Source organism: Panthera leo, chromosome D3 (assembly GCF_018350215.1).
Source record: "Panthera leo isolate Ple1 chromosome D3, P.leo_Ple1_pat1.1, whole genome shotgun sequence".
In the NCBI taxonomy this organism is placed as follows: Eukaryota; Metazoa; Chordata; class Mammalia; order Carnivora; family Felidae; genus Panthera; species Panthera leo.
In genome coordinates, this window is record NC_056690.1 from 53,397,641 (window position 1) to 53,424,318 (window position 26,678).

Sequence of the window (26,678 nt, forward strand, 5' to 3'; positions counted from 1 at the left end):
TCAGGACAAAGAAGTGACCAGTGAGGTGAGTGGCAATGGCTTCTATGATGTCTGAAGGAGAAAATTAAGGAACCAATAGGGGCCACAGAGACACATTTACTAGTGAAGAATTATAGACACAAATGAAATTGTTTATAGAAAATGAAGATGACAACCAGGAAAGACATTAGAAATGGGTTAGATGGATGACTTTCCTGAGGCATTCCAAGCAGGGAAGGGACTTGACTTTTTTTTTTTTTAAACCTTGAAAACTTTAATCCTTCTATAAAAGGATACATTTTCAGACTTTCCAGATGATTGAATGGATTTATAAAGGTGATTTTGACTCTGCAATTTTTACCTCATGTGCTAAATTTAAAATCTGTCCTCCCAAGATATACCCCTAATGATATCTTAATTTCATAACAACCCTAAGGGGTAGACAGTAGTATCTCTCCACTTTACAGACAGGAACACTGAGGTGCAGAGAGATTAAGTAACTCTTAGTATCATGTAACTGGTAAGTAGCTGAGACAGGATTTGAACGCAGGTTCTCTTACATAAGCACATCTTCTCTTGAGTGCTTGTGCTCCACCGCCCCCCTCCCGGCCTCCTATCAAGATTGTGAAAACTTCAGAGGGAAATTTTTCATTTAAAATATGTATATGTAAGTTATAGAGAGTTTAACTTGAGGCATTCTTCTGTTATTTTTATGTTAGATACATTCTGATATTGCAGAAGAAAGAGGACTAAAAATCACATACAAATATACCGGAAAAGGGATCACAGAGCCACCTTTTGGTGTGTTTGTCTTTAATAAAGACACTGGAGAATTGAACATTACCAGCATTCTTGATCGAGAAGAAACGCCAAGTTTTCTGGTGAGAAGAACAGCTTTACATTTATTAGTTTGTAGTTTTTCTTTGATAAATAATAGTTATGATTTGTTTTGTTTTTATATTGTGGTAATTTAATTACCTTAGCTTACATTTCATCTCTTCTATTATTTACGTCATGATTTCAGCTCGTTGGTTATGCTTTGGACGAAAAAGGAAACAACCTTGAGAAACCATTAGAACTGCGCATTAAAGTTCTTGATGTCAATGACAACGAACCAGTGTTCACGCAGGACGTCTTTGTTGGGTCTGTTGAAGAGTTGAGTGCAGCAGGTCAGAGTTTGTTATTTTTATGATTGAGTACCCCCAGTCACTTTAACCCCACTGTGTAACTGAACACTAAATCCTGTATCCTAATGGAGGCTAAGTACCACCCACAGGACAGATAGTAATAAACCTGCCGCTCTAGGTTTGGAACTGCTTTTTCTGAGATGAGTTCAAAAGGCTTTACATGATGTCTTTTTTTACCGTCAGAACAGATACGGCAGATTGATGTGACAGGTTAGGTCTCTGTAGCAACTGTTCGGCCTTGTAGCTAGAAAGCGGCCATAAACAACATGTAAACAGGTGGGTGTGGCTGTGTTCCCATAAAGTTGTATTTACAGAAACAGGTGGCTGGCAGCTCTGGCCCACCAGCAGTTGTTCACTGACTTTTGACTTATATTATTTCTCAGGTTTATTGACAGCATTGTCCAATGCAGCGGTCTCTGGGAAGACTTGCGGGAGACATTTCTCTTTGATCATAATATAAAGAATAGCTACGTTTCTCCTGAATTGCTTGTATTTTAGTAAGCATGTATTTGTATCTGTTCATTCTTCTTTCTTTGTATTGATTATTAGAGCGATTATAAGCAAATCCGCAGCCTTCCTGTAGCAAGTGTTCAGGACTTCACCCTAAGAATTCTCTGTACTGATGCCAACCTCGCCCTCCTCTTACCTTTCCTAATTCTGTGCCCCATCCACACTTATTTTCTCATCCAATTAAATTTTTTGATTTTGGTAAACTGTGATTTTGATAAGCACTTGAAATCCTTTTGGGAACAGGCTGAAGGTATGAAGAAAATAACAACGTACATATGCATGCTTACAGTTTAGTTTCATCTTAGACACTTTTTTTTCTAATGCCAGATACACTTGTGATGAAAATCAGCGCAACAGATGCAGATGAGCCCAATACCCTGAATTCTAAAATTTCCTATAGAATTGTATCTCAAGAGCCTGCTTATCCTCCAGTGTTCTACCTAAATAAAGATACAGGCGAGATTTTTACGACCAGTTTTACCTTGGACAGAGAGGTAAATTAGTATTTTATGTTGCTCATCTTTTAAATTCTTCTTTATCTTTTCAGGTTTTCCTTTCTCTTTATTTCTCTCCTCTTGTAATTTTCATACTTTCTTGTATTCCCTCATTTATAGAACAACTCCTATAAATACCCTCTTCTAGGAATGTGCAATCCAGTATGGTCGTCATTAGCCATATGTGGCCATTGAGCACTTGAAATGTGATCCATCCAAATTGAGATATGCTATAAATGTAAAAAAGTCACCAGATTGGGAAGACTTAGCATGGAAAAAAATGTAACATACCATCTTGGTAATATTCTGTTGATTGCATGCTGACATGATATTTTAGATACCATGGGTTAAATAAAATTTATTTAAAATTGGTAGTATCACCTTTTTTTTTTTTTAACTTTTTAAAACCTGGCTGTTAGAAAATGTAAAACTACATAAGGACAGCATGTTCTAGGGCCTCTCCAGTCAGGATTCTGTTTGCTAGAGCGTCCTAAAACCATGTTCTGTAATTTGTGGTTCTGTAATGAAATTAGCCCTCTGTGCTAATACGGATAGAGAAGGAGGAACAAAGACTGACATTGGAGTCCTACTTAGGATAATGGAAATACTTGTAAATAAATGAATTGTTGTAATTCCCAAATTGGAGGGAAACTTCAGTGGGATTCCTGGACAGGCTGTTCACTTTTTTCTTTCTAACCCAAAGGGAAAATTTTAGATGAAAACAGGAAATAGAAGACTTTTTAAATGTTGTATACATGAAGGTTTTAACAGTGTGCATGAGTAAAATGATGATCCTAAGAACACTGTACTGTCATTAAACATAAATCATTGTCCAAGTGCAGTCATTATGTTTTATATGACTTGGGAAAATGATTCCATTCTGTCCAGAGAGGGAGAAGTTGTGTCCAACATTGCTAACAGGATCTCTGTAAAATTAAATTAAATAATATTATTACTCCTACAATTCTACTCTGTACTTTTTCACATAAAATTAGAATGGAAAAGTATTATTTTTAATTATTCTGATTTTTTAATAAGCTGCTATCTGTGAAGTATGTCGAGTTTAACCAATGGTAATGTCACTTATTGGGCATTTACCATGTGCCAGGTGCTATCCTAAGCCTTTTACATAGATTAATCCATTTAATCCAACTAAAAACCCTGTGAGGCAGATCCAGCTATTATCCCCATTTTACACAAAAGGAAACCAAGGGTCAAAAGGATTGTGTATGTCCAACACAACCAGAAAATGACAAAGCCAGAACTGGAATCCAAGCAACTGGCCCTAGAGCCTCAGTCACATAGAACAGTTCTGTCCTGCATAGAACCCCCATGCATTGGCACTGGTTGCCTCCTGCTTTTTCTTAAACTCTAGCTACACCGAATGGAGCCATCATAAGGGGACCGTGTGGCAAATAAGGGCTCACTTCGGAGTAGCATCTGAGACGTCGTTCTCTAGGACAGGTTCTCGTAACAATCGTACCTCTCAGAATGTCTGGACAAAGTCAACCACATTTTGTCCTCCCTGGCCAAGTTTTTTGAGGACTAGGTTTTCCTTGCTTAATTTTTAGCTAAAACAAAGAAGGAACCAATTCCTATAGTCCCACCATTGCTTCCACGTAGAGCAAACTACATTTTGAATGGCACTGTTTTGTGCACAGACTATTTGAAGGAGAAACTCATTTCCTGATAATGTCACCAATGACATATTTAAGAATTTGACTACCAACAACTTCTCTAGGCTTTTCCGGCCTTCTAGAAATGCTCTGACAGCAAATACACAGCATCTTCACATGAATACTAGATCATAAAACTTATTTATGAATAAAATATACTGTGGTTCCTCCTCTTGATGATGAAATGAACTAAGACCAGAAAGACAGATTTGGGAGTGATTCATTTTCATCCCAGACGGGTATTTTTCATTGCCTTGCAGGAACACAGCAGCTATACTTTGACAGTAGAAGCAAGAGACGGCAATGGACAAATAACAGATAAACCAGTAAAACAAGCTCAAGTTCAGATTCGTATTTTGGATGTCAATGACAATATACCTGTAGTCAAAAATACAATGGTAACTATTTTTTTTATAGCAAATGTATCTACATACTGATATTTCAGTCCTAACTAAAAATATATCACTTACATTTGTGCTACATTAAAATAAAATCCCTGTGTTCGCGTTTTGCAGAATGAAGGGGTGGAAGTTAAAGAAAATGAAGCCAATGTAGAAGTTACACGCATAAAAGTGTCTGATGCCGATGAAATAGGCTCTGATAATTGGTTAGCAAATTTTACATTCATATCAGGAAATGAAATGGGTTATTTCCACATAGAAACCGATACTCAAACTAATGAAGGAATCGTGACCCTTATTAAGGTAAGTACTTAGTGTTCAAAATTGGAATGGGAAAAGTTGATGCAGAGGAAGAAACGATTGTATTTTGAGCCCCGAACATTTTAAAAGCGCTTTATGTACTCACCTAACACCACAGTTGTTTGAGATTGGAGACCTCCCTATTTTTCCAAGGTCTGTAATTAGTAATTGGTCACACTGCAGTCCAAATTCAAATAAGGGGACTCGAATCCTAATCTGACAACATGATGCCAGCATCATTATTGCTCAGCACACTTCCCGTCCTGCTTGCAGCCCATGCCTGACTGTAGCATCTTTACATCATGACCTCTTGCCTCTCCTAAGTGTCCCCAGTTTACTATGTGTATTTGATCAACTTAACATAAAACCAGACTTCACTAATAATATCTAAAAACAAAAGCTGTAATAACTTCACAAAGCTCTAATTCAGTCGCCCTCATACTTAAATATGCCTAAGAGTTACCTTATAAAGCTACGTGCCCAAAATGCAGATTCATGGGCCCCATGATCAAGTCTGATGATGGCAGAGCTCAGGAACTTGCCTTTTATAACAGAAATCCACTTGTGATTCTAATGTAAGTAGTATGCAGGTCACATTTTGAAACACAGTGATTTAACTTCTTACTGAATTGAATCAATGAAGGAAAAATCGTCTTATTAAGCATGTGGATATACATTTGAAATTTATTACCCCCACATAATTTTTTAAAGAAAAATTGTAAGATGGATTTTTATCTAATAGAATAAGTAAGGAAGAATATCAATGTATTTTTAAATGGCTTATGATAGAATTGCCTAACCAGATTTTGAAATAAAATACGAAGCTACAGCTTTCAAAATACTATTCCATTAAGTCGCACACAGACAAAAATTGATTCTGGAAGTTTCTAAACTTTTACAAAAAATACATGGAATAATGATAAAATAAATATATAACAGAATAGAGAAAATTAACTTGAATTTTCATGGTAATAATTATGTGCACTATTTATTATATGCACTGAGACTACTGCTTTGTAAAGCAGAGGAAACCAGAATAAAATTACCTCACACTTAATATAATTTTTTAAGAGAGAGTGAGCAAAGGAAGGGCCAAGGGAAAGAGAGAGAGAATCTTAAGCAGGCTCTGCACTGGTGCAGAGCCCAATGCAGAGCTCGATCTCACGACCATGGGATCACAGCCTGAGCTGAAATCAAGTCAGACACTTAACCGATTCTGCCACCCAAGCACCCCAAGATTACCTCATGTTTAAAGGGAAGACATATCTTATGATTATGGAAGAAGTGGATAATGGCATCAGAGACAAAAATAGATTGGCCTGCTTATATAGAAGTAAGCATACTTCTTAGTCATAGAATAGTCATAGAATGGTCATGAATGATAGAAGTACTAGAAGTATTCTCACCATACCATGGTAGCACTAAAAGAGATACAGTTATTTCTACCAAAGGAGGCATGGCAAAAAATAGTAAAATTAGTATTTTCTTTGGTTCTCGAATATGTATTTTTCACTGAAAAAATCATTCATAAATTAGCATACAAAAATGTACAAACACATGAGTAAATAATGTAATGACAAAGGACTATTTTTGTGAAAAGTGTTTCTAAAACATCTTTAGATTTCAGCACAAAAGTGTACCCCTGGCACCTCTTAAAACATAAGAGGAAGCTCAAAAAAAAATGTAGTGACAGAAGGATGCTAGCTAGCTACGTTCAGTCCATCGTCAATGGCGAGTGGACATAATCAGTACATGTTAGTAAAATTAGTATCAATGTGACAACAGCAGATTGAGAAAATTATAAATTACTGTCTCAATTGTAGAAGAATTGCTTCCAAATTTTGAGAGCAATAATCAGATTCCATCAAAGGAAGTTAGACAAAGAAGATATACAAACAGCAAACATTCACAGAAAGGATTACTCAACATCATTAGTCATTAGGGAAGATGCAAATTAAAACTACCAGAGATGCCACCATGCACCTCCTAGAATCAAAAAGACTGACAACACCAACCGTCAGCAATAATATACAGAATCCGGACTGGTGGAAAACGAAGTGCTACAGCTAGTTTGGCCGTTAAAGGTTAAACACAGAGTAGTTACTCAGTGACGCAAAAATTAAGTCCAAGGCATCCACCCAGGAAAAACAAAAGCATATATTGTAATACCTTGTATGATGTTAGGTGGTAACTACATTTATCATGGGGAACATTGCATAATGCATAGAATCGTCCATGCTGCACACTTGAGACTAATAAAACATTTGTATGTCCAGAAAGAAAGAAATCTATCCGTACCAAAACTTCTATGCAAATCTTACAAGCAGCTTTTATTCATAATAAAAGCTGGTAACAATAAAAATTCCCATCAGCTGGCGAGCAGATAAAATGTAGTATATCCATATAATGGAATACCATTGGTTAAGAAAAAGGAATGGAGTACTCACACATGCTACAACATGGATGAATCTCAAAATCGTTATACTTTGTGTATGAAGCCAGACACAAGGGTGCCTGGGTGGCTCACTCGGTTGAGCCTCGACTCTTGATTTCAGCTCAGGTCATGATCCCAAGGTCGTGGAGTTGGGTCCCTGCATTGAGCTCCATGCTGAGTGTGGAGCCTGCTTAAGATTCTCTCTCCCTAGGGGAACTGGGGTGGCTCAGTCAGTTGAGCGTCCGACTTCAGCTCAGGTCATGATCTCACAGTTCGTCAGTTCGAGTCCCACATCAGGTGAGCTTGAGCCCCACTTCTCAATCTCTCTCTCTGTCTCTCTCTCTCTTTGCCCCTCGTGGGATTCTCTGTCTCTCTGCCCCTCGCTCACTTGTGCCCTTTCTCTCTCAAAACAAAACAAAAGATTCTCTGCCCCTCTCCCCAGCTTGTGCTCTCTCTCTTGAAAAAAAAAAATTTAATTTTTAAAAATTAAAAAAAAAGAAACCAGACACAAAATACTACATATTGTATGATTTTATCTATGTGAAATTTCTAGAAAAGCAAAACAATGGATATAGAAAGATCAGTGGTTGCTCAGGGCTAGAGATACAAGTGATGATTGACTACAAACAGGCAAAAAGGAACTTTTTGGGGTGATGGAAGTGTTCTAACACTGGATGGTAGTGACATTTGGAAAACTATACAGGTTTGCTAAAAATCATGTTGTACACTTCCAATGGGTGAATTTTATTCTTTGTAAATTATACCTCAGTAAAGCTGTCAAAAGGACAACAGGTACTTTAAACTGTGGAAATATAGATCATATATCATCACATGAGAAAAAGCCACAGCTCTTTTAGCAAATTAACAAATATATTTAAAATCTTTAATGCTATTAAAAATAGCAAAAGTAGAAATAGTAAAATATGTTGACAGTTTTAAAAACAGAGGTATTTGCCCTCATTCATTGTTCACAACGCTGAAATTGTTTTTCATTCTCTGTGGAGTATTATGGCTATTTATAACAACCACCATGAAACAGTTTTTATGGCCCTAGTACCTACCTCATTTTTTTTTTAACATTGCTGTGGCCTTCCATGGCTTTTGAATACTAATGACATCTGGCTGGAATATTTTTATTTTATTTTATTTTATCTTATTTTTAGAGAGAGAGAGAGAGTGCGCGCATGCGAGCAAGGGAGAGAGGCAGAGGGAGAGAGATAGAATCTTTTTTTTAATGTTTACTTATTTGAGAGAGAGAGAGACAGGCAGAGAGAGAATCCCAAGCAGGCTCCACACTGTCAACACAGAGCCTGATTTGGGGGTCAATCCCATGAACTGCGAGATCATGACCTGAGCTGAAATCAAGAGTCTGACACTCAGTGATCTGAACCACCAGGCACCCCAAGAGAGATCATTTTAAGAAGCCTCCATGTTCAGCAGGAAGCCCGACTCAGGGCTCCATCCCACAACTTTGAGATCACTACCTGAGCAGAAATTAAGAGTTGGCCACTCAACCAACTGAGTCACCCAGGGGGCCCTGGCTGGAATATTTTATTTATCATCCAGCATACATCAGGCCATCAAAACAAGCCTGTCAAGTCCAAGAACAACTTAAAAAGAAAATAATTTTCACAAGGATTCTACAATCACAAAGAGTATATTTTTTCTACTCATTTTTGTTGAGTCCTTGTCTCAACACCACAGTGGCCCATTTTAAAAAGAGGCCAAAAGTTGTTATCCATCCAGAATCCTACCGAAAGGAAAACAGATTTCTTAATAAATCATTGAAAAATAAAGGGAGCAGTTTTGCAGAACTTGCTATAACCACAGGTAACACATTTAATGTTACATTGAAGAAATAAGCAAAAATGGCCCATGCATCTGAATGGTCAGGATCACTAGAAATAAAAGTCAACAGGACCTATATAAACTATGACTAGGCATTTCTTTTAGTAATGGGATGTAACTCAACAGAGGAAAAATAATTTGTGTAAAAATGTTCAGAGCAGTATTAATTATATTAAAAATTATATATAGTCCAAATGCCTAGTAATCAAATGGCTACATAAATTAGGTATATCTAAATAGCAGAATACTATACAAATGTTTATAAAAAGAAAATGGGCAAATTGGAACATAAATATATGTATTCAGTGAAAAACTGACTTTATCAAATGTGCTTTATAATTTCCACAATTCACAAAGAACAATATTTGGAGGAAGGTTAATCTTTTATGGCATTAATAGCAAACCAAGTAGTAATAGACATTATGCTAAAAAGGTAGGGGTGGATAGGTTGTTTGTTTAAATAAATTTGAAAACCCTTGGGTTTAGCAAAATTAAATCAGAAGTCTCAGCTCTTTGTCTGCTAATGTGAAGTGAAAGTCTCTATACTGGGGGGACAGCTGGCAGTGCTACAATTAGGCATATGGCCCTTTTCACCAAAACAAACCCATAGAACACATTTTAAGGAGTATTATATTGAACATCCATTAACTTTCTTTCAGTAAAAAAATGACTTCAGATTGTTAAATGTGTGTGTGTGTATTTTAAATAATTTGGAATTTAGGGGCGCCTGGGTGGCTCAGTCAGTTGAGTGTCCAACTTCCGTGCAGGTCATGATCTCATGGTTCATGAGTTCGAGCACCACATCAGGCTCACTGCTGTCAGCGAGAGCCCATTTCAGATCCTCTGTCCCACTCTCTGTCTGCCCGCCCCCCTCAAAAATGAATAAATATTTTAAAAAAATTTTTTTAAATAAATAATTTGGACTTTAAAAAAATAAATTGGCTGGGGCGCCTGGGTGGCTCAGTCAGTTAGGCATCCAACTTCGGCTCAGGTCAGGATCTCGCAGTTTGTGAGTTTGAGCCCCGCGTCGGGCTCTGTGCTGACAGCTCAGAACCTGGAGCCTGTTTCAGATTCTGTGTCTCCCTCTCTCTGCCCCTTCCCCGCTCATGCTTTGTCTCTCTCTGTCTCTCAAAAATGAATAAACGTTAAAAAAAATTTTTTTAATGAATTGGGGATGCTCCCTAATAATCTTTAACATCTGTGAATTTCCAAAATGACAGAGGTTTTAATTGCTTGGTATCAATATGAGTTAGAATACTGAGTGCTGCTGCATTTCCCCATATGTTAAGTTGTTACATCTAACATTAAAACTACGCGTGTGTATGTGTGTGTGTTTTATGTAGGTTCTAGTTGTTTTCTTTTTTAAAAGAATTCCCTTTGATGTTGCCTTCCCAGGAATTAGATTATGAAGAAACGAAGAGTCTTGATTTCAGCATTATTGTCACTAATAAAGCAGCTTTTCACAAGTCAGTTAAGAATCAATATAAGCCTACATCCATTCCCATCAAAGTAAAGGTGAAAAATGTGAAAGAAGGCATTCATTTTAAAAGTAACACAATCTCCATTCATGTTAGTGAGAGCATGGATAAATCAAGCCTAAGTCAAATAATTGGAAAATTTCAAGCTTTTGACGAAGACACTGGACAAGTAGCCCACGTAAGGTAAGAGATAGTTATGAATATATTTCATTATTTTAAATTATTTTAAATTCCTGTCTTCAAAAATGAAATTTGAACACTTCATTCCTTCCCTCCCAGCATTATAATTCCCCAAAGGTCTGGAGATTGAATTTCCCAGAATTGTACCTGCAACTGAGAAGCAGGGAGATATATCCCCCGACCCCAGACCACCTTCCCTCCACCAACTGAGTGTGAGGCAGAGGCTGGCTGGGTCCTTCACCTCAAAAATAATTCTGGCTAGAGAAAGCTAAAAAGCAACAAAGAAAGAAACTTACTGTCTTATTCTGTCTAAATCTTACATCCTGAAAGAGTTTAGAGGTAAGAAAGTAGCAAATAAATTTTCTCCACCAGTTCTTGTTGGGTGACTAAGTCATTCTCCAAAGGTTTACCCCCCAAAAAAGCTATAGGATAGACTACAAAACAACTTTCAAACTTCCTGGGTTTGTAGGCAAGAATTGGTCGCCCTTGCATATATGTCTTGGGTATGTTACAGAAATACAGAAGGTTCCAGATAAATGTGATACACAGTAAAGAGTAAAGAGAGGTGGGGGCGCCTGGGTTGTTGAGTCAGTTAAGCATACAACTTTGGCTCAAGTCATGGATCTCACATCACAGTTCACAAGTTCTAGCCCCACATCGGGCTCTGTGCCTGGAGCCAGCTCAGAGCCTGGAGCCAGCTTCGGATTCTGTGTCTCCCTCTCTCTCTGCCCCTTATCTGCTCATTCTCTCTCTCTCTCTCTCTCTCTCTCTCTCTCTCTCTCTCTCTCTCAAAACAAACAAACAAACAAAAAAAAGAACATTTAAAAGAGTAAAGAGAGGGGACTTTTAGGACAGTTTCAAACAGTTCAAAGCATTTCAGACTAATGCCTGTAACAAGAACATAGATAATGAACCAAAAATTAAACTCGAAAGAGTTGTAGATGTTAGAGATTATGTTTATACAGAAGTGAAAATTAATTTTATGTTTGTGTTATAACAGATATGCCAAATTGGAAGACATAGACAACTGGATCTCTGTGGATTCTGTTACATCTGAAATTAAACTTGTAAAAATTCCTGATTTTGAATCCAGATATGTCCAAAATGGTACATACACTGCAAAGATTTTGGCAATATCAGAAAGTAAGTTATTAAATATTTTTTTTCTTGGTTATAGATACTTAGATAATATTTTTTAACATCAGATACCTTCATTTAGTTCTTGTAGGAAAACCAGATCTCTCTAATGGACAAACCTTCACATTTCTACTTATTTAGTGGATTAAAAAACATGACTTGATTTGAGTATGAAAACATATCTAGGATAGAAAGTGCTGTAATTTGTTAGTACCTTCTTCTCACCAAATCGGAAAGATAATTCAAACTATATCCATTGTCAACAATATAGGCAGCATATCCATATTTCTTCTTTATTATTTTTCAGGTTATCCAAGAAAAACTATCACTGGCACCATTGTTATCACAGTGGGAGACATCAATGACAATTGCCCCACTCTGGTTGACCCAGTGCAGAGTATCTGTGAGGACGTGCAGTATGTGAATGTGACTGCAGAGGACCTGGATGGGCACCAGAACAGTGAGCCTTTCAGTTTCTCCATCATCGACAACCCAGCTGGGATGGCAGAAAAATGGCAAATAGTGCACCAAGAAAGTAAGCAAAATCACTAGACTACATATTTAAATATTAAACAGGATAGAATTCTGAAATCTTTAAAATATAGACTGTGCTTTCTTTTTTCATAAATTATATTTCCAATACAATTTTTTTAAATTTTTTTTAATGTTTATTTATTTTTGAGACAGAGAGAGACAGAGAATGAGCAGGGGAGAGTCAGAGAGAGAGGGAGACACAGAATCCGAATCCGAAGCAGGCTCCAGGTTCTGAGCTGTCAGTACAGAGCCCGACGTGGGGCTCGAACTCACAGACCATGAGACCATGACCTGAGCCAAAGTTGGAGGCTCAGCCGACTGAGCCACCCAGGCGCCCCTCCAATACAGTTTTTTAAAGAAGTTTATAAAATGAGGTTCAGAAGCTCAGGTATAGTGTCTTTCATCAGCCTATAGTTAATACTTGATTTGGAGTAATAGAAGAGGGAGAGACGAAAAATAACTTGATGTCTTAAAGATCGCTAGGTATTCCCTAAACTGCTCTTGAAGTACTTGTTTTGTCTCGTAAGCTAAGGAGTACGTCGTCTGTCTAGGCACAGCAATCAGAGTAGATGTCTTCTAAAATCTTAAGCTATGATAACAATTCCATTAAAAGAATATTTATGGATCACTTACATGCACGAGGCACTCTGCTGGCCTGTCATATGCATTATCTCATTCAGTCCTTTAATCTATAACGTTATTCCCTGATTACAGCTGAGGAATCTTGGCCTAACTAGAATTAAGCTGGTAAGTGATGGACACAAGATAAAGAAGGGTCTGTCTGACCCTCACCCCATTCCAGATGGCCATGTGCATATATCCATATCTTGGACATACCCCCTTGTTGACATGAGCTTTTGGGTGTTTTTCAGGGTGGTTTTGAATGCCAAAAACTATCTACAAGACTATTTTGTTTTAAACAATTAGTGGTCATTTTAGAAAAGTGTCAAATATAGTACCCAAGCTTTTCTTACTTTACAGGTGTATTGTTATTTTAAATCTAACAAATTTTTACAATCGTTTTAAGAGGCTTTGAATAATGTTTGGTCCAATTTACAGAGTAAACACCTTCAACATCTCAGACTACATTTATAAATTAAGTATATTTCATTTTTTTCCTATGTATTTCAGTGATCTGAATTAACAAATAAAATGCATTATCTACTTCATGTGATCTATATACTCTAAAGTTCCAATACATTTGACTTATAAATACCCTAAACCAGAAATCCTCTTCAGTGTTTCAATACAGAACAAACGAGTGATATTTCAACCTACAGGTACAAAGTGATGACTGTAACATATTCACACATTTAAATTGGAGTTAACAAAGCTGTTGCATTAATAGGGCTAATTTTCCAAACAACATAACAACACAGTAACAAACACAAATAATTTCCGTATCATACACAAATATTAAAACTATGTCTTCAAATTGCATAAATATTCTATACGTAATTCTAAATCTTCTTGGGATTTATATACTCACTGGCAAAAGATAGTTATGCCCTCGGTTAACTAAATTTGCCTCCCCTCTAAGGATGAAGTACTTTTTTAGTCAGTCACCATCCTAATTAGTTGATGCTTCTTAAGATCAAGTGCAGCTAGCATGAGCCCAAGGTGGCAGACATCCAGATGATTCCTCTTATGGTAATTAAATCACAGGCTTCAAACTCCAACAAGTGGTTGGTCTTCTTATTCACAGTGTCTAATTCTGTACCCACAAAAGTCTGGGACTCCCACCTATGCTGAATGCTTGATTGGAGCTGGCCTTTCTTTGACTAAGATGTGTAAATGTGTTTCACATTGAACTTGCTGGGTTTCCAAGTCTTATTTATTTTATTTAAGAAACACGTGATGTTTGGGAGATGCCAGTCACCGTCCTAAACACTCAACAAATGTTAACCACCCTAGTAGTTTGGAACAGATGAAGTTTCTTCACAGATGAAGAAACAAGGGCAGAGAGTTTTATTAACATTCTCAAGGTCACAGTTAAGAGCTGGAACTAGGATTTGAACCCAAGTGATCTGCCTCTGGAGTCTTTCTGGGTACAAAAATGAATTTTCTATCTAAATATCAAGATGTTTGAATTTGATGGGTTCTTGAATTTTTTGTAGTCTTAGGAACATGAAATTCTTAAGGATATACATGTTGGAATGTTATAAGAGGAAGTCACTGAGATTTACACTTTATATATCTAGATGGTTTAGAGAGAGAGGATTCTATAAACTAAGCTTTCTTCCCCTTGATTACAAAATAAGATGATTGGCAAGCTGTCATGATAATAAACAGTACCTATCTATTTTTATTTATTTGGGAAATTTTTAAAGTACAGAAAATTCCAGAGACCGATGTGGCACATCTTTGTACCTACCACTTAGAATGAAAGGAATATTAACAGTTTCTCATATTTGAATAAGACCTCTTTTTTTATAATGATGGATAAAATAGAAGTCCTCTTTGTGACTTTCCTCCCGTCTCAACTTGCCCCCTCAAAGCCAATCACAAATTTAATTATATTCTTCCAGGCCAAGTCTTCATGGATTTTTTTTTTTCTTGAGTTCAAGTTCCTTTAAACGATTAGATGCTTTTCTCACTTCTCCAAAGCTTTGAGGATAATTTAATAAGTATATTCTAGCTATGCAGATCAGATCCCATGAAATTTAACCTCAAAATGAAGAGAAGCTATTTCTTATTTCCAAAAATAAATAATTAAAATAAAACAAAACAAAACCTAAACATTTCATTTTTAGCTTTGTATTCAATCAGGTTTACATGTCTTGCAAGTATATTCTTTTTAAGTAAGTGTTATGAAGATGTCAGGACAATTTTTGAGCTCTTCTAACTGATCATTATTTTTACTCATGTGAACACTGGTCATTATTTTTATTCATATGAAAGAAAAGTTTGAAAATAATCATCAGTCACATTTTAAAAAATGACAGAAGGTCATTCATACAGCACTTTTTGTGTCATGTTCTTGAGAAAAATGAATCCAGTCATAAGGAAATAATCGAATAAATTCAAACTGAGGAACATCCTTTCAAATAAGTCATCTTCAAAAATGTCTGGGTCTTGAAGGTCAAAAAAAAAAAAAAAGGTGGAACTGATCTAGATTATTCATAGAGATTAGCGTGATAACTAAAAGCAGTTCATAATTTTTTATTGAATCTAGGATCAAGGGGGGGAAAAAAACAAAGAAAGAGAACTATAAAGGGCATTATTACAATTGAAATGTTTGACTGTGGGTTATATCAATACCAAATTTTTTGAGAGCACTAATGTCCCTTGGTCTTAGAAGGTATATGCTGGTATGTATCATAATATCTGCAACCTACTTTCAAGTAGCTCAGAAAAATGTGTATGGACCAACTATTGTTATAGAATGTAAACAAGTCATGAAGAGTATATAGATATTTATTGTAATATTCTTAGAACTGTTCTGTAGATTTGAAACTTTTCAAAATTTTGGATATATAGTGATAACAGTGTCAGGAATAAAAAGGAAGGAACTACATGAAACGAGATTAGCCCATTGCTGAAAATTATTAAAGCTGGGGATGGGTACCATGAGGGTTAACTACCCTCTTCTATTATTGTCTGTTTGATAATTGCCTTGATAAGGTTTTTTTAAGAAATGGTAAAATAAAGGTCATTTAATGGAAATGTCATTTAACTTTTAACTTGTTTGTTATTGTATTCCAAGTACATAGAACAGTTCCTAGCATTTGGTAGACATCACACACAATTGTTTAAAGTAATAAAAGGAAGATGTATTCACATCTAATCCTTTGTTATTAACCTTCCTCTTGGAAATATCTGGACTAATTTTAACAAGTGTAAATTCAATTCAAATTTTAACTAATTTTAACAGTGTGAATTCAATAGAAAAGTTAAGCAATGGGGCACCTGGGCGGCTCAGTTAAATGTCCAGTCTCGGCTCAGGTAATGATCTCATGGTTCGTGGGTTCGAGCCGGCATTGGGCTCCACACTGATAGTGTGGAGCCTGCTTGGAATTCTCTCTCTCCCCCCCCCCCCCGACCCTCCCCAACTCGCGCTTTCTCTGTCTCAAAACAAATAAACTTAAAATTTTTTAAAATAATTTTTAAAAAAAGGCTAAGCAAGAATAAAGCTTCTAACTGGAGCTAAATATTATTAGCAGTTAAAGAATGTTTCTGTGATTTAATCTCACCCCTTCCTTGGTAATCACTCATTTTCCTTTCCTTTTGCCTCCTACCCTTGTAGGTACCAGTGTGTTACTGCAACAAAAGGAGCAAAAGATCGGGAGAAGTGAAATTCAGTTCCTGATTTCAGATAGTCAGGGCTTCGTCTGCCCTGAAAAGCAGGTCCTTAAACTGACAGTTTGTAAGTGTCTGGACGGCAGCAATTGTGTGGAAGCTCTGCGTGACTCCTATGTGGGCCTGGGACCCGCAGCAATCGCGCTAATAATTTTTGCCCTTCTGCTGTTGCTACGTAAGTATTTTGAAAGCCACTCTTTAGTTCGTCTAGTAATTTCGATGCACTCCCAGTGTTCTTTTACCATAGTGGTCATTGATTTCTTTACACGTATTCTTTAACCACACTAGAACACTTGTGAGGGTGATTAGGGGAACAATAAATGATCATTGATAAATTCACCAAAGGTTATTCTAGCCCTCTTCAGATGTGCCTTGCACATCGTAGGCTCTCAAGCTCTCTTGTGTGAATTTGGATTATGGATACAAAGGTTATTTTACAAATCCGTCTTATTCCCACCAGTTCTTGCTTTGCACATTCAACTTGTCAGGGCTCAACCTCCTTATACCCTCTGCTTTGCTTGCCCCTTCACCTGCGCCAACAGTAGCCAGACGCTCTGAGCACTTCCATGCTTCCCTGCAATGACAACCAGTCCTGCCTTCCCTGCATGACCTCCAAAGACCTCAGGTTTCCTTTCACGAAATAACAAAGTACTGCAGCCTGGGGTCGTGTGGAATACCACTCCACTTGGCCACTGAACAAGGGCAGAGGACCACCTCCGAGGCAGCCTCAGCGATTTCAGTGATGAGGGAGGAGCTTGTCAAAGCCAGTAGTAGGTGTGCAATTAAATGCACAGCACTCGCCAGTTTACGGTGTGCTTTTATGCCATCGTCTCTGTTTTATGAGTAAAAATACAGACATAGTCACCGAGAAGTGACTTGTCTCAGCTCACCAGTCTGCAGGTGGGTACTGGAGCTGGGACTACATTTTTTACCCAGAGACCCCTTGCATTGCCTTCTCATCTCAGACTCCCCGGGACCAAATGTGGTACTCGGCGCATGATAGACCCTTGATAAGCATTTGTTAAATTTGTTGAAATGATTGAGTTGCTTGCCACTGGCTAATTTCAATTTTTTTACTCACAGTGGCTATATTTACTGAGCTGTCAACTATTTAACACAAAAAGGAATCTAGGAAGTAGTCAGTTCATCTTTGGAAGCTGCCAGATGGAAATGGCAATAAAACCTAATTTGAGATGGACTGCTTACAGGTGTAGTTAATTCTTTACTACATCGATCAAGAAGACAACATTGGCTTTCACTTCCTCCCTGAAGCGGAATAGAATTTAAGAAGGGAGCTCTGAAATTTTACTGAATTCTAAATGAAATGTTATATATATTTTAAGGGTTTTTAATGTAGAGTCATTTTAGAAAATAATACTCAGGTAATTCAAATGTTAATTTGAACCTCAGTGAGTCATGCCTTCTGCTGAATTCTACCCCAGGATAAAGTGGTGAAGTATTATAGAAGTTCCAGTGTTCTAGAATATTTGAACATATTAAAATTTTCCTACCCTGGGAGCTTTTGATCTTTTTAACAAATCTATTTTGGGGGGATAGTGAATTTTCTCATATTAAAAAAAATCAGTTTAAAAGAACAACAAGAGATTTAAATCTTTAAATTAGTTTTGATGATTCATATGCTATCAAATCCAGACTTGGTATGCCACCCAGCAACAATACACAGGCTGCCTGTGAGGAATGAGGACTCTGAATTTACAATACTTCCTCATCCTGCTTGTTAGGCTTTGGTACAAGCTTGTCTTGGGGACTTTGGATCAGCGTGAAGAAAAGAAAAATGCAAAAATAAGGCTGTGCATAAGTGAAGACTGAACTCTAAGAAGCGATATGCAAATTCCAAAATTTGAAGATACGTTTGGAAATATCTGGGGACTAACCTGGTCCTGATGCATTTTGTTTCTGTCCAGTTGTACCGCTTTTACTGCTGATGTGCCATTGTGGAGAGGGTGCCAAAGGCTTCACCCCCATTCCGGGCACTATAGAGATGCTGCATCCTTGGAATAACGAAGGGGCGCCACCCGAAGACAAGGTCAGATCATCAGATGTCAATGGAACATGTCTTCTTTTCTGATTTTAAAGGGCCCTTGGGAGGTGTTTCTAACATTTTAAGTCATGAGAGAGTAAAGTGGCCATTATGGATTTCATTCACACGTCTTTGTTAAACAGAGGGTTCAAATGACAACATACTTTGCACTTGTTGCCAGGGCAGAGTTGAAGTGGTTTTGCTCTACTGTGATAGGTTCTATGTTACCGAAAATCTAGAAACAGGGTCAGGTCAGGTAATGACACAGGGAATGAAGGATGTGCTTCTCCATTTCCATTCCCTTTGATACATAGGGCTGGCAGAGGTAAACCCACCACCCCCGTGACAATTATAAAATGTCGCCAAATCCCCTCTCCTCTTGTCTCTCCCAACTTCACCCCGGGTCTGTCATCACCATCTGCAATAAGCATCATGCTCAATAGGATATGATTTAGCATCAAGTGCCAGAGAACTCAGAAAAACAGAGGCGTAAATATAAATGTGAGCAGTCTAGGTCCCATGTGGTGATTCCTGTACAACTGGCCCCAGGTGCCTCCTTTCTTGTTGTTCCTCCATGAATGAGTTCCATTCCCATATGGCCTTCATGCTCCAGACACTAGCTGCTGTCCCCACATTCCAACAAGCAGATCAGAAAACTGCTCTTGAAAAACATTTCCCAAAAGTTGCATACCCCATTTCTGCTTGAAATCATATTAACCTGAACTTGTCAGGTCACTATTCCTAATAGCAATGGAGGCTTGGAAATACAGATTTTCCTTGAAGCAGCCATGTATATCTCCAGCTAGAAAATAAATAAATAAATAAATAAATAAATAAATAAATAAATAAATGTTTAATAACCATAGAAGAAGACATTACACTCTAGAGGAAAGTTGAAATGCCGTTGATGCCCATAGAGTAAATGAGCTGAGAATATATTTAAATAATTTTTTTTCCTCCTTGGGTTATAATCAGCTAACAAAACAAGAAGGTGGAGTGGAGATCTTCAGAAGGCTCAAATAGAAGTTACTCAAGCCAAAATATTTTTCCTAATTTGCCTCTGTGGAAATAGCTTATTCCCTTGATAGGCCCACTTGGCTCAGATCCTCCTACCAAGTGTACTCCATCCTTCTCAGTTCCCAACTGTATTTGCTGTCACAGGTGGTGCCACTGCTTCTGACAGCAGATCATGGAGAGAGCGTAGCAGCAGGCAGTGGAGTGGGAGGAGGTATGACAACCAAAGAAACCATCGTGAAAGGAAGCAGCTCTGCTTCCTTCGTCAAAGGGCAACATGAGATGTGTGAGGTGGATGGAAGGTGGGAAGAACACAGAAACTTCATTTCTGCTGCAGTTGCCCAAGTGACAGGGACAACAGGAGCCAACATGGGTGCTGAAACTTTAAGGAGCACAAGAGTCATGGGGTCTTCCAGAGACATGGCCGGAGCTCGAACAGCTGCTGTTGCAGTGAGCGAGGAATTCTTAGGAAGTTATTTCGCTGAGGTAAGGGTTGGTTTTTATATATGCCAGGTGGGGGAGGGGACATTTAGAGGTGAATGTGGTATTATTAGGGTAATCATTGCCTTGGATCTAAATAGGACTTTGTCATCGTTTAAGAAAATGTTTCTAGGCAGTGAGGAAAGAGTGATGTGGCCCATTACACGAGTTAGCTCAGTTACTCAGTGATAACAAACGACCCCATAATCTGACTTCTTGCAGAGGCTTTTTTCTCACATTCGTGTCTTTGCCAGTTGACACAGCTCTGCTCTTCTCCATGTTGTCTTCATTCCAAGCCGCATGCCGAGAGAGCAGATTGTACCAGGGCACTGGGCAGCTCCATCCTTGGGAAACAGGCAAGAGTCACACAGAACCAGGCAATGATGGATCCTACAGCGGCTGCCTTTTTGTGCTCACATTTCATTGGTCATAGCAAATCACATGACCAAGCCAGATGTCAGTGGGTCAGAAAGTTCAGTAACTCTGCAGGAGCAGACTTGACAGACTTGACCCCGCCAGGAGCAGAGGGAATCTGTGACCTAAAAACCACAGTCTATTATGTCCATTTAAATTTTGCCTATGTAGCTTCACTATTGAGGCAGTTTACAAAAAAAAATTAGGAGGAAAATTGCCAGAAAGATGATGGGATGCAGTCAGAAAGCTCATGCCTGGAATTAGGAATTAGAAGCAGGGCTTGGGGGGCGCCTGGGTGGGTCAGTCGGTAAGCATCTGACTCTTGATGTCAGCTCAGGTCATGATCTCACGGTTGGTGAGTTCAAGCCCCACATCCCGCTCTGTGCTGACAATTTGGAGCCTGCTTAAGATTCTCTCTCTCCCCCTCTTTCTCTGCCCCTCCTCTGCTCACTCTCTAAATCTCTCTCTCAGAATAAATAAACACTTAAAATTCTGAATTTAAAAAAAAGAAAAAGCAGAAGCAAGGCTGGATACCTTTCTTGAGAACAAGGTCCCTGTGCCCCACACAGGAGTGGGCAGAATCAGAGTGCTGAGCATCTGAAGGACACTTGAGACAAGGAAGGAGATGGGCTTCTGTGGAGACCAGTTTATTTCTGTCCCCTCTCTGCGTGGTTGCAAATTACAGGAGTGCTTTCCCACTTCCTGTCTCCCTCCACCCTCCCTTCTTTCAGATCACCTGCCCACCCCATTAGCTTGACAGGGTGGTGGTGATGTGGTCAGGGTCAAGGAGAACCACTTCTCATCCCCCTTCTGTCTCGCTGCCGAGCTCCGTTCTGGTGCCCTGTTGGTTTCATTTGGATAGTTTCCCCTCTCCACTCTAACCCTGCTCAAGTCAGTCTTCGTTGTGTATGTATGTGAACAGTTTTTAATTCAGAAATCATTTCAAACTTTCCAGAAAATTTTCATGAACAGTAGAAATTTTGAACTCCTGTATATTCTTAACCCAGATTACCCAATTATTAACCCTTTCCCACATTTGCTATTTGCTTTTCTCTCCCTCCCTTCCTCCCTCCACCCCCCTCACTCTTTCTCTCTCACACACACATGCACATGACACACACACATGCACATTTTCTTACACAGTACAATGAACAAATTTTGAGACATAACAGTGACATATTCCATATTTTGATTTTACCAATGATCATAATAATGCCATTTATAGCCATTGTTTTTCCTGTCCAAGACCCCATCCAGAAGTCCTGCCTTTCTTACCTTTCAGAACATGAATATTTTTTTAAGAATACAGGCCAGTTGTGTTGTAGAATGCCCAATTTGTGTTTCTCTGATGTTTTCTTGTAATTAGACTCAGGTTGCGCTTTTGGGGCAGGAATATAGTCTCATTCTTAAGTGAAGTTGTGTCACTAATTTGTGCCTCTGTTTTTATTTCTATTTTAGAAAGCTGCTTCTTATACTGAGGAAGATGACATTCACATAGCCAAAGATTGCCTTCTGGTTTATTCTCAGGAAGACACTGCATCTCTACACGGCTCCATCGGCTGTTGCAGTTTTATTGAAGGAGAGCTCGATGATCACTTTCTAGATGATTTAGGCCTTAAATTCAGGACACTAGCCGAAGTTTGCTTGGGTCAAAAGGTAGACATGGATGGGAAAGTTGAGCAGAGGCAAAAACCTGTGGGAGAATCAAGTATGAAGGCAGCTTCACATTCATTCGATGAGAAAACTAGGATTCACGCAGAGCATGCCTACTCCTCGGGCAGTAGCTTTCAAGTTCCCAAACCTTCGCATGAAGCAAATGCGGAGAAAGTAACTCAGGAAATAGTCACTGAAAGATCCGTATCTTCTAGGCAGAGTGAGAAGGTAGCTACACTGCTCCCTGATCCATTGGCTTCTGGCAATGTTGTAGTGACAGAAACTTCCTATGCCACAGGCTCCACGATGCCACCAAGCACCGTGATCCTGGGTCCTGGACAGCCACAGGCCCTCATCGTGACGGAGCGGGTGTATGCTCCAGCCCCTCCCTTGGTAGACCAGCACTATGCTAATGACGGTAGTGTCGTGGTTACTGAGAGAATAATACAGCCTAACGGGGGCATCCCTGGTCCCCTGGAAGGCACTCAGCCTCTGCCAGATGCACATTATGTGATGGTGAGGGAGAGAGAGAGCTTCCTCGCCCCCAGCCCAGGCATGCAGCCCACTCTGGCCGTGCCTGGTGTGGCAGCAGGACAGAACGTGACAGTGACAGAAAGAGTACGAACAGCTGTCCCCACGCTGCAATCCAGTTACCAGATTCCTGCTGAAACCTCTGTGATGGCCAGAAAGACAGAGGTTTCTGGAGCCAGAGGCCCTGGCCCTCTGCCAAATTTCAGTTTAGAGGAGTCTGGTCATTCTAATTCTACTGTAACCACATCTTCCACCAGAGTCTCCAAGCACAGCGTCGTGCAGCATTCCTACTCCTCAACCCCTGTCGACCGCAGTCTGACCCAGAGTTTAGCTAGCAGTGACTGACTTCCTGTTTCCAACGGACCTCTCTTTTGATGAGCCTCCGGTCGTAAGACACGTACACACGGGGCTTGACACTTTTCTCAGTCACTAACACACAGCCGACCTCGCTGTCCCAGCCTCCAGGTGTGTCCTTCACAAATGCTCCAGGGCTCACTGGGGGCATAACGATGAGACTGTGTCTTAAGTGCCTTTTAATGAGTTATGTCCAGACAGTTATGGCCAGAAAGCAGGTTAAAGAGAGAGTAAATCTGGCTTTAAGAGTTTGCCACATTGACACAGAGTGTCCACTGCATGAGCTCTCCAGTAGAGCCATCCCTGAAACTGACTGGGAGTCTTTGCATTCACGGTCCACGCTGCCGTTCTCTATTCCATGCTTTACTGCACCTGGCAGGTTATCCACACGTTTATCCAAAAATATGAGCACAGCCTGGACAACTGGTTTTGCTTGTTTTCTTTCTAGACTAGGAGCCGGGCCTTTTAATCTGTTAGGCTGACTGAATTATGGAACGTTGGCATGATAAAGAACACACGTAGATTTCTGTGCATATGTGTAGTAGGACTTTAGAAATAGCATTATCGCTTCCCTTTGCCTCCCCAAAATCATGAAAATAATGAATACTTCAAATTCAGTTGAATGATCCAGGGCAAAATTCATAAAGATAAAATCGCTCTACTTTTTATAGTAATAATACACTATTTTTTTAAAACTCAGGATACATTATCTTCTAATCTTGTACAGCTAAATTAACCACGAGACTGGATTCTCCACTGTGATAAGAACCTGCCCGTTTGATTGCTATATATCCTTAGTACATAACATGAGTGCCAAATAAATATTTGTGGAATTAAACCAAATTTTGGAAACCATTCTCTTTTATATACAATTATAAGAAAAATACTGGAAAACCCTATGGTATCAGTAATTATGAGTTTGAAATTATGATTTTATTCTACGTCTCAAGGTCACTGACTGGCCAGTCATGACTTACTTCATGAATATTAAATATTCAGTTGAACTATTGAACAAAGCCTGAATTTGTACGTTATCCTCGCCTTTCATTGTGAAAAGTTATTTGGGTATTTTGGCCTTTAAGTAGGTTGTGTTTTCATTGCTCCTTGAAGAAATAGAGCATTTAAGGTTTCAAAGTATATATATAGCCATATATAGTCAGAAATATTTTTGACTTGAATTATGTTATACAAAAGATTGATATGTTTTGCTCCTACTGACTGTGTATGGGTAAAAGACAAATATTTTTAAATATCGTAAGTCTGTGGCCAAGATGAAGGTCAATCTTCCATGATCTAAATTTTTTACTCTCTACTTAGTATTTGCAGCTTTTTTTTTCATTGCAGACTTAGTAGTTATATTTTGCCACGTATGCAACAGGAATATCATTACTGCGTGGAATGTAAATATGACCTATGTACCCCAAACAAACCAAAGATGGTCTTAACCATCCTCCCCGGACAGACTTGGAAAACCTAACCTGTCTCCTGTATGCAGCATAATCACATTTTCTAAACGGTTTTTTGTACCTGAAACGGTGATTTGTATTAGGTCTTACCTTTGTTCCTTGGGAGATTATATTTGTATGTGTATCATCATAAAATATTTAAATAAAAAGATGACCTTTGAGCAACCCTTTTCCATATTTTTTACTGTTCCATCATATTTTACAATGACTATAATTGTACATTAGAGGAGAGAGCACCCCGAAAGCAGGCGTTTGTTCGACTTTGGCACTTGAATTAGAACTGCTTACATTCAGCTCAGCCAGCCTCCTTAGAAGAGCATCATTTCCAGAAGGCCCAGGTAAATTTTAATTTCAGGTATATTTTAGTGTAAATGTGTCCCATAGTAAAAAATGATCTGTTGTTTACCTGAAATTCGACTTTAGCCGGGCACTCCCTTTTCTATTTGCCCAGTCTGGCAACCTTGTTCCTAAGGGACTGGAGTTGGCCCTCTGCCCACAAAGTGACATTTGGGGAACCTACTGGGCTCAGCCAAAGAATGCTTACACATCTAACCCAAAGAGGTGAGACCATTCAATGAATGGTAAAAAGCTGTTTTAGTTACTTGTTACAGTTTACAAGGGAAAAGATCAGAGTTTCTGTGTATACTATAATGTCACATTAATAAATATTTCACAACACTGGTGCATCAAGACACCCTAAAGCATAAAGACCATGTTGCATTTCTGTGACCTCAGGGCTCCCACCCCAAGTGGCACATGGGAGCAATTTTTGGTTGATCTTATGAGTCTCTAGAGACCATATTCCCATCACCACCACATCAAAAGGTATTCAGTAAAATGTTGCTTATGAAGTAACACCAAGAAATGAGGGGCTTCAAATAACAATATTAAGATAACTAAATCTTACCTCTTTGGGGCATCTGGGTGGCTCAGTTAAGTGTCCGATTTTGGCTCAAGTCATGATCTCACGGTTTGTGGGTTTGAGCCCCGCGTTGGGCTCTGTGCTGACAGCTCAGAGCCTGGACCCTGCTTTGGATTCTGTGTCTTCCATTCTGCTCCTCCCCGACTCATGCTCTCTCTTCAAAAATAAATAAACATTAAAAAAAATTTTTTTTAATAAAAAAAATAAATAAATCTTACCTCTTTAACATACCAAAATTTACTGGCTTCACTATTTTAGTGTAATTCAAGTCCTCTATCATTACTGATTTTTTGGTCTACTTTTTCTATTAATTGCTGAGAGACGGATATTAAAATCTCTGGCTGATTGTGGCTTCACTTATTCCTCATTTAATATTTTCTAGTTTTGCTCCCTGTATTTTTAAACTTGTTTTCCCTGCATTAATAACATAAATACATTTAGCATTGTGTCTCTTCAGAGAATTGACCCTTTTTTATCTTTATGGAACATCACTCTTTGATTATATTCTTTGTCTTAAAATCTGCTTTGCTAACATTAACATTGACACACCGTCTTTCTTATGCATGGTATATCTTCTAACTTTTTACTTTCAACTTTATAATGTATTTCTTATAAATATAGACATGGGTCTTGCTGTTTTGTCCATTTTAACACTTTGAATGAATGGAAGTCTACTTGCTTCAATTTTTAATATTGACGAGCTTAAGCCTTCCATCTTGGTATTTGTTTTCTCTTGGTCCTATCTGGTTTTTTCGTTTCTATGCTCCTTTCCTGCCTTCCTTTGCATGTTGAACATTCGAGGATTCCACCGTAGCCCTTCTACTGATCTTTTAACTAGTTGCTCTTGTGAAAATCCAATTAAAAATATCTCCTGCCAGTAGGGGCACCTGGGTGGCTCAGTCGGTTAAGCATCCGACTTCGGCTCAGGTCACGATCTCTCGGTTCATGGGTTCGAGCTCCATGTCGGGCTCTGCACTGACAGCTCAAAGCCTGGAGCCTGCTTCAGATTCTGTGTCTCCCTCTCTCTCTGCCCCTCCCCCACTTCCCCCCACGCTCTCTCTTGCTCTCTCAAATAAATAAATAGACATTAAATAAAAAACCTGCCAACCAAAACAAATTCTCCACAAGAGTAGAAGAGAGAGAGAACAGCTTCATTATTGAATAAGCATTATGCCAGAATGGGAGGTGCATCACAAGCAACCCACAAAGAAACTGAAATCTCATAGATAGCCAGGCAGTCACAACCCGTTACATGCATGTTCACAAGGTAATGAGAACTTGTCTTCAAGCAAGAACTTTCAGCATCACTGGTCACATACAGCTCATCTTAAATTCACCTGGATTGG

General features: G+C 38.7%; 1 protein-coding gene across 1 annotated transcript in view; it reads left to right on the top strand.

Moving 5' to 3' along the window:
• DSG2 (desmoglein 2) overlaps positions 1-24,569 on the top strand; it is a 49,740-nt gene extending 25,171 nt beyond the window's left edge. Inside the window, exons 4-15 of the mRNA XM_042910507.1 lie at positions 699-860; positions 1,004-1,148; positions 2,004-2,170; positions 4,107-4,244; positions 4,362-4,550; positions 10,225-10,490; positions 11,488-11,630; positions 11,932-12,159; positions 16,405-16,632; positions 18,383-18,504; positions 19,660-19,998; positions 21,865-24,569. Coding sequence (XP_042766441.1) covers positions 699-860; positions 1,004-1,148; positions 2,004-2,170; positions 4,107-4,244; positions 4,362-4,550; positions 10,225-10,490; positions 11,488-11,630; positions 11,932-12,159; positions 16,405-16,632; positions 18,383-18,504; positions 19,660-19,998; positions 21,865-22,935 — 3,198 coding nt within the window. The 3' untranslated portion in view covers positions 22,936-24,569. The remainder of the gene's footprint in view (positions 1-698; positions 861-1,003; positions 1,149-2,003; positions 2,171-4,106; positions 4,245-4,361; positions 4,551-10,224; positions 10,491-11,487; positions 11,631-11,931; positions 12,160-16,404; positions 16,633-18,382; positions 18,505-19,659; positions 19,999-21,864) is intronic.
• The last annotated feature ends 2,109 nt before the right edge of the window (positions 24,570-26,678 follow it).